The sequence below is a fragment of the Pantherophis guttatus genome, chromosome 1 (assembly GCF_059756535.1).
Source record: "Pantherophis guttatus breed Tessera chromosome 1, ASM5975653v1, whole genome shotgun sequence".
In the NCBI taxonomy this organism is placed as follows: domain Eukaryota; kingdom Metazoa; phylum Chordata; class Lepidosauria; order Squamata; family Colubridae; genus Pantherophis; species Pantherophis guttatus.
The window spans coordinates 191,528,412-191,536,291 of NC_142063.1; the positions used below are offsets into that span (position 1 = coordinate 191,528,412).

The window sequence follows — 7,880 nt, forward strand, 5'->3', positions numbered from 1 at the left end:
ACCCAGCTTCGAGAAACTCGCTCTTCTTCCCTCCTGCACGATCTTTTTCCCAGTCCGCCGCAGTTTTGTGGCAGCCGCCATGGCTGCCTACCTCTACCACCGACTTTAAGGATTCCCTCTGGCCTCCGAGAAACTTGCCTGTTCCTCTTGGCCCACCGAGGTGCTCCTCTTCTCCCCCCATCCCTACAAAACGGGGTCGGTCCGAAGACTGATCGGACAGTGGTTTGTCAGTCGGGGTTTTCACAGGCTCATTAGAGCCCGCTATTTCCCCAACTGTAGTGCTGTGGTTCCAGACCGGAAGTCTAGAATATCCAGAAGCTTTTGAAATCAGCACTACAATGCAGAAATTTCATACTTTTCCGCAGTTTTCTCCTACAGTGAGAGTGGAAAAGAAATTCTATCCCAAGAGGACAGAATTTTATTATTAACCTGACACTTAATTACAGTCTGCAAATAGACCAAGGCAATGAAGCTTCATTTTTCTGACTCCTGGAAATCTTTTTAGCAACTCAATTAAATTCTGAAGTTTATGGGCCCTGCATCTACTTTCAAATAAAGTTTCCCAACCATAAGTCCCACTGAACTCACCTTTTAAATATGAATGTTATCCCATAGTCCAAGTATCATGTTTCATATATTCCTGCAGTATGGAAATATAAGATGCATAATCAACAATGAACTGATAGATTATGCTTGCGTGATGAGCCAGTGGCTCTTAAAAATAAAATCATAGGGGTGGAAGGGACTTTGGAGATCTTCTAATCCAACCCCTTGCTCAAGGCAGTAGCCCTTACACTATCTTTGAGAAATGGTTCTCCAATATTTTCTTGAAAATCTCCAGTGATGGAGCACCCATAAATCTAGGAGGCAAACAGTTCCATTGATAAATTGTTCTCACTGTCAGGAAATTCCTCCTTAGTTCCAGGATGGATCTCCCTCTGATGAGCTTTCTCCCATTGCGTCTTGTCCTGCTCTCAGGTGCCTTGGAGAATAAACCGACCCCCCTTTCCCCATGCCAACTCTTCAGGTATTAATAAATATCAAATAAAATAGTTTGAGAAGAGATAATTGTTGGGTACTTGGTGAAGGCAGAGTTTGTCATAATTTTTGAGTTAAGATCAAGAAACAAAAAATAATTATAGGTATCTTGTGGTGAGGAAAATTCTTTTGAATATTATTGTACCTTAACATTTATAATGGATAGTGAAAAGAATGCTGCAAGGAAAGTATGTAAGATCCAACAAATATAAATAAGTAAGTTTCCAGTGTACCTCACCCTCAATAGGGAGGCCTAACTATTTTTTCTCCTCTCTTCCTCCAAATGTTCAGTGCAAACAAAGCATATTAGCCATAGAATTCAGGAGTGAGGTATATATACAGATGTGCACAGAATATTCTTGTAAAATTTAATTTGTTACAAAAATGTTTTTAAAAGTTTGAACTTCAAGGAATGAGAAGCAGCAGAAGAAATCTGCCACTATTTTCTTCTTGGAATTCAAATGTTTTTATCTTATTAAAATCATCCTGAGGTTTAACAAGAAAGAAAAAGCAGCACAAATCCTTTTTTGCTGTCTTTCCCCACTGCTGAGAGAATAGCAATTCCTCTTCCTTTTCAAAAATGCCTTGCCGGTGCCAAAGGATTTAGCATTTGCTGAACCAGCAGAAATGACTGAAGAGATTTGAGCTGAAACTTGTGGGTACTGATTAAAGTTGATAACTTCATTGATACTCTAGGTAGAGCTGATTTGTTATGTAATTATGTTATAATCAGTGTAAAATGTATTGCTTACAAACTAATCCTTTTACAGTTTAAAATGTTCTAATCTAAATGTTATGAAGTGGTTTTGAAGAATGTACTGCAAATATGGTTTTTTTAGAGCAAAACTTTAATTCATTTCTACTAAAAATAATTATGAAATGGCATTGATTTGTTGTTCAGTTGCTAAGCCATGTATGACTCTTCATGACCCCATGGACCACAGTATGCTAGACCCTCCTGTTCTGCACTGTCTTGTGGAGTTTGCCTACATTTTTATGTATTTAACCATCTCATCCTCTGCCGTCCCTTTCTCCTTTTGCCTTCAATCTTTCCCAAGAACAGGGTCTTTTCCAGTGAGTCCTGTCTTCTCATTATGTGGCTATAGTATTTGAGCTTCAATTTCAGTATCTGTACCTTCTAAAGAACTGTCAGGATTTATTTCCTTTAGGGTTGACCGATTTGATCTCCTTGCAGTCTAAGGGACTCAAGAGTCTTCTCCAATATCACAATTCAAAAGAATCAATTCTTTGGTGCTCATCCTTCCTTATAGTCCAACTCTTGCAGCCACATATTACTCCTGGGGAAACTATAGCTTTGACTATACGGACATGTTTGGAGCAAGGTGATGTCTCTGCTTTTAATATGCTGTCTAGATTTGCCATAGCTTTCCTCCCAAGGAGCAGGCATCTTTTAATTTCATGGCTGTAGTTGGGGTCTGCAGTGATCTTGGAACCCAAGAAAATAAAATCTGTCACCGCTTCCATTTCTTCCCTTCTATTTGCTAGGAAGTGATGGAATCAGGTGACATGCTCTTTTTTCATGTTGCGTTTCAAGCCAGCTTTTGCACTCTTCTCTTTCACCCTCATCAAGAGGCGTTTTAGTTCCTCTTCACTGTCTGCCATTAGAATTAGAATGGTATTGAAGCAACTGTTAATTAAAGCCAGTGACAATTCGTTCCCTCCTTTTTTTTAGAAGAAAGGAAAAAATTGTTTTCATACATTGTTACTTCTTCCTATAGTTGAAGGTATCTTAGCTTTCAGAATTACAGACAATAAAGCATTAGATTATAGAAGATGTGAAAGCTACGTTTCTATTCTGAGAATATGGAGATGCTTGGCAAATACTGTTGAGGTTAAATCCATCTTGAGCTATGGAAACTCACTGGCTGATAATGTACTCTATGTATAGCATGGTTTCACATTCACTGGAACCAGAATTGTGGCAAGCTGAAGTTTAGATTGGATGTGGAATGACACCTATATCTCTTCTTGTAATCAGAATTAGGGGCATAGTTCAGGGGTTTATCAGACTCTGTAATGGGCTGGATAGAGGCCAGTAAACTGAAATTGATTCTTGGGACCAACCAGTTAACAAACAGTGTTAGAGAATTCTTACTAACTTTTATCTTTCACATTTGGTTTTATGTACAGGAGAAAAATGTATAAAAATGAATATGCTATATTAAAAAGTTTATTTTGTATTTCAGAAGTTTACTTTTGAGAGCAAGAACTGCTCCTTCACTACAGCCTCCATTTTCATTTCTGGATTGGGAGTTGGTTTTGTGAAGAGCATTTTAACCTGTTACACCATTAAATATCTGTCTTTGTATCAGAGAAAGATTACACTTTTGCTATTGGTCTTTCTATGTTGAGTTGAATTTGAGTTTCTCTTAAATGGTCTTACCTAGAAGGCAGATTATAAATATATATATTTAAAAATATAACTGACAATTAGCATAATTCAAGAGATACTGTTAGCATATAAATAAGGACTTGCAAAACAAAGATAGCTGCCAGACTTGTTTTTCAAAATCCCTTCCATGTTACATAAAACTCTACAAATAATCACACACTAGTATTTTAGCTATGCTGCTAGTTTGAATTGCTTTCAGTTTTGGAATGTGGATAATATCCTAATTCCTTTTTGAATTGATAGAAGTTTAAGCTGGAAGGATTGCATTTTAAACCTCAAATGAATACTGTGGTAGAAGTATAAAGATAAATAAACTACTAACGTACATCGCATGAATGAATTAGATCCCCTCTGATGTCTGAATCATTTTGACAGCTTCCAGAGCCTCCCCTATTCTCACTGCTGAAATTCAACTGCACACCATGTCTTCAAGTTTATAGCTTTTAAAACCATTAAGTTATTCTTCGGGGAAAGACTTTCTGGATATTTTTGAGGCTTGCATACCTACCAACAGTATTGATGATACTGTCCTGTTCATTGTGGCTTTCGGTGGGGGGGAGGGGAGAAGTGAAGCCGTTCAGCACTGAAACATGATCCATTTGTATTGTTTACCACTTCTGTACAATTAATTTTATGTAAACTGATTCTTGCTCCATAACCAATTACAGGATTTTTGAGCATGTAGTAAGCCTGGTTAGTTAGGGGGAAATGATGGGTCAATTAGATTTTAAAATTGCTTAAAACTGTTTAGTAACTAGTTTTTCTCTTCTACAGCCCTGAGCATGTTTCTTGCAGGGAGTGATCTTAAGTGATATAAATTCTCTTCCTTTTTGTAGACTTCCACTGCCTTTTTTGTATTTGTGGACTACAGTTAGTCCTTGATTAGTGACCACAATTGGGACTAGCAACTTGGTCATTAAGTGAAGCAGTTGCTTTGGGAAACCACCACTGTACTTACTTCAGCTTTCTTTGCTTTTCAGACAGTTACTTATATTGTTATAATTGCAAATGGTTGTTAACTGAGGTATTTTCTAAATGAGGACTGCATGTTCTGTTGAAGATGAGATCTCAATTTGCTAAGCTTTTCATTCTGCCATGTTACTATTTATGCAGATCTTGTTATATTAATAAATATTTTTCTGATTTAAATGTTTTCCAGATATGAGACATGATTGTTGGACGCAGAAGATTAAAATTGCTGGGAATTCTGATGATGGTAAATTTCTTTATATATGTCATTGTGGAAGTCTCAAAAAATAGTGGCCAAGACAAAAATTCAAAACGACAAGTTATACTCCCAACGAGCAGATTTTGGAGAAAGTATATTCCTCACAAGGCATATTGGAATAAACAGCAGCAGAAGTTGGAAGACTTATATAATCCTATTTTTGCATTGCTTTTCAATATGACTCTGGAAGAAAGGTTATCTTCCAATAATAGCTTTTGGAACTCCTGTGATCCTGATCCATCTATATCCTCAGATCTTAAAGATTTTGAAGACTTACCAGATAGGTTTAAAGACTTTTTTCATTATTTAAGATGTAGAAATTATTCATTATTAGTAGATCAGCCACACAAGTGCAAACATAAACCTTTTTTGCTTCTGGCTATTAAATCGCTTATATCACATTTTGATAGAAGGCAAGCAATCCGGGAATCTTGGGGAAAGGAAATTAAATTAGGAGACATAACTATTGTAAGAGTTTTCCTATTAGGTCAAATTCCTCCTGAAGATCACTATCCCAATCTGTCAGATATGTTGAAATTTGAGAGCGAAACCCACCAAGACATACTTCTGTGGAACTACAGAGATACTTTCTTCAATTTGACTCTAAAAGAGGTACTATTTCTAAAATGGGTCAGTAACACTTGCCCTGATGCTCAGTTTATTTTCAAAGGAGATGATGATGTTTTTGTGAATACCCATCAGATCCTGGATTACTTGAAGAGTTTAACTAAAGAAAAAGCCAAAGACTTGTTCATAGGTGATGTTATCCGTGATGCTGGACCTCATCGTGATACAAATGTGAAATACTATATCCCACACAGTATTTATGAAGGCTCTTATCCTCCATATGCAGGAGGTGGCGGATTTCTTTATTCTGGTGATCTGGCATTAAGATTAGCTAACATATCTGACCAAGTCCTTCTTTATCCTATTGATGATGTGTACATTGGCATGTGCCTTCAGAGACTTGGGCTTTCTCCAGAAAAACACAAAGGCTTCAAAACATTTGACATTGAAGAGAAACAGAGGGACAATATATGCTCCTATACAAACCTAATGTTAGTTCACAACCGGAATCCTCAAGAAATGATTAAAATCTGGACGAACTTGCAAGATCCACATTTAAGTTGTTAAAAATGTATGTGTCCAAAAATTATTCCTAAATTTCAGTTTAAATTCTTTGGCTAAATGGTAAGCATATTATCTTCAATTGGTGGCTTGTTTTGTAAACCAAAATTAGCTAGTAACATTGTCTAGTACTTCTAAAAGTGAGATTACAACTACAAGAGTGCACATCAGAAGATATGGCATGAAAATATTCTCATAGTTCTGTCCTAAAATTTTGAAAAATTGAAGCTTTCCAAAGTTGTGATTGGTGTAATTTTAAAGACTGATTAGTCAAAATATATTCAATAAATTGGTCGTCTTCTGATACTGTAATTAAATTATGGTGATAGATTCCATCATCTTTCCTGAGATGAGAAATTATAGAGATTTTGCTGTTAAATTTTGCTCTTATTTTCCCAATTTAACTTCCATAATAACTTAAATATCATAATTAAAGAGGTTTTTTTGCAGTTTAGTTTCCCATCTTTAACTCCAAATCCTTTATCACTTCATTAAATAATATTTTAGTTAATGATGGTAGAAACATCTCTAATATGGGACTATGCATTTAAAAGATCTAATTTTATGTCAGTGAGAATCTCATGAAAATGGTGATAATTGAGATACCATTTTTTTTAAAAAAAATCTTTTAAGATTATTGTGTCTATTTCGGAAGGAATAGATTCTAAAAGTCTCAAATCACTATATTGCTATATCTTCATATGTGTTATATCTGACAATTCAAACAGCATTTGCTGTCTTTGTACATGTAGAAGTGCCTGTATTTATTGTTTAAATGGAAGACCAAAATATTTTCTTAAAAATATTTAAGAAACATTTGTAAAGCGCTGTCAGTCATATTTAAATTAAATAGAGTATGCTATTTTAAATGTGTTGAAATGCGAAATGTTAAATAAAATTGTTTTTGAATTTGGAAAAAGTTATTTGTGTACGTTACGGTGTTTGTGTAATATGCCCAGACAGTTCTAAATACTTCAGTGCTTGGCAACTGCTTCTGACTAATAAAGCAGTTAAAGAAATGAAACTTCCACATATCAGAGCTCTGCCATGGCTTGCTCTATTGCATGAAGGGGGAAAAAATGACAAGTCTAACTTTTATATCTTTATCATATTCCTAAGGGTGTTGTTGTGGAGGAAAATGGGAGGAGGGAGCACTGTGCATTCCCCTTGACCCCTGAATGAAAAACAGAATGGAAATCAAATGAATATAATTTGCAGGAGCAAACTAGGTTTAAAAGGTAGCACTGAATGATATTTCACACTGGAAATTTCCTTCTATTGGTACAAAAGTGCTGCCAAAGATGTTTCTGTTGTTCTAGTTCAGGCCAAAACAGTGTTTTCCAAATACTGACTACAGCATTTAAGGTCTTACAGACATAAAATAAATACACAGCATCTGTTATTCTGATGTTATGAATTAAAATACTAGAAAACATATTTCACATTTAGGTACAGATTTTAGGATGAACCATAAAAAAAGACCTAGAACTTCTCTATGCTGTCCATCTTTACCAAAGTATACATAGAACAAAATTAATTACTCTTATTGTATCCTAGTTTGTTCTTTGTGTTAATTAACCAAAAATGAATATCTTCACATAGCAACCCTATATTCATTTAAAGGCTGCTGTCCATTTGAACATGAGTATAAGTCTCAGTGAACTTACATCTGCATAAGCAACATAAGATTGCACTCCAAATATATTTTAATTTATGAAAGTAGCTACAGTATCTTGTTTGTGTCAGTTGATCAAATCTATAGAAATAACATTTTGGTAACTAATAAAATATTTGGAATTTGGAAACTGGTAAAAACTAAATCTTTTGTAAAATGCTTATGAGTTGATTCTGCTCTTTTATTGTATGATTTCTTTATCACAACATAAAATAGTGAGTACACAATTGAGTTGTGCAATGAATTGATTAGACTATATGGCACATGATCTGTATGTCACAAATCTGTAGAATTCCTAGAGATGGAACATTCTCCAGCGCGCTGCTTGGAGAATCCAAAAGTGAGGGTTATTCAACAGTCTAGCAGCACTGAGTGTATGTGTCTTTAAATTTCTTGGA

General features: G+C 35.3%; 1 protein-coding gene across 4 annotated transcripts in view; it reads left to right on the forward strand.

Annotated features, from left to right (window-relative positions):
- B3GNT2 (UDP-GlcNAc:betaGal beta-1,3-N-acetylglucosaminyltransferase 2) overlaps positions 1–6,726 on the forward strand; it is a 40,560-nt gene extending 33,834 nt beyond the window's left edge. For all 4 annotated transcript variants that reach the window (XM_087886458.1, XM_034432479.3, XM_034432481.3 and 1 more), the window contains exon 2: positions 4,611–6,726. In XM_087886458.1, coding sequence (XP_087742584.1) covers positions 4,620–5,813 — 1,194 coding nt within the window. In that variant the 5' untranslated portion in view covers positions 4,611–4,619 and the 3' untranslated portion in view covers positions 5,814–6,726. The remainder of the gene's footprint in view (positions 1–4,610) is intronic.
- The last annotated feature ends 1,154 nt before the right edge of the window (positions 6,727–7,880 follow it).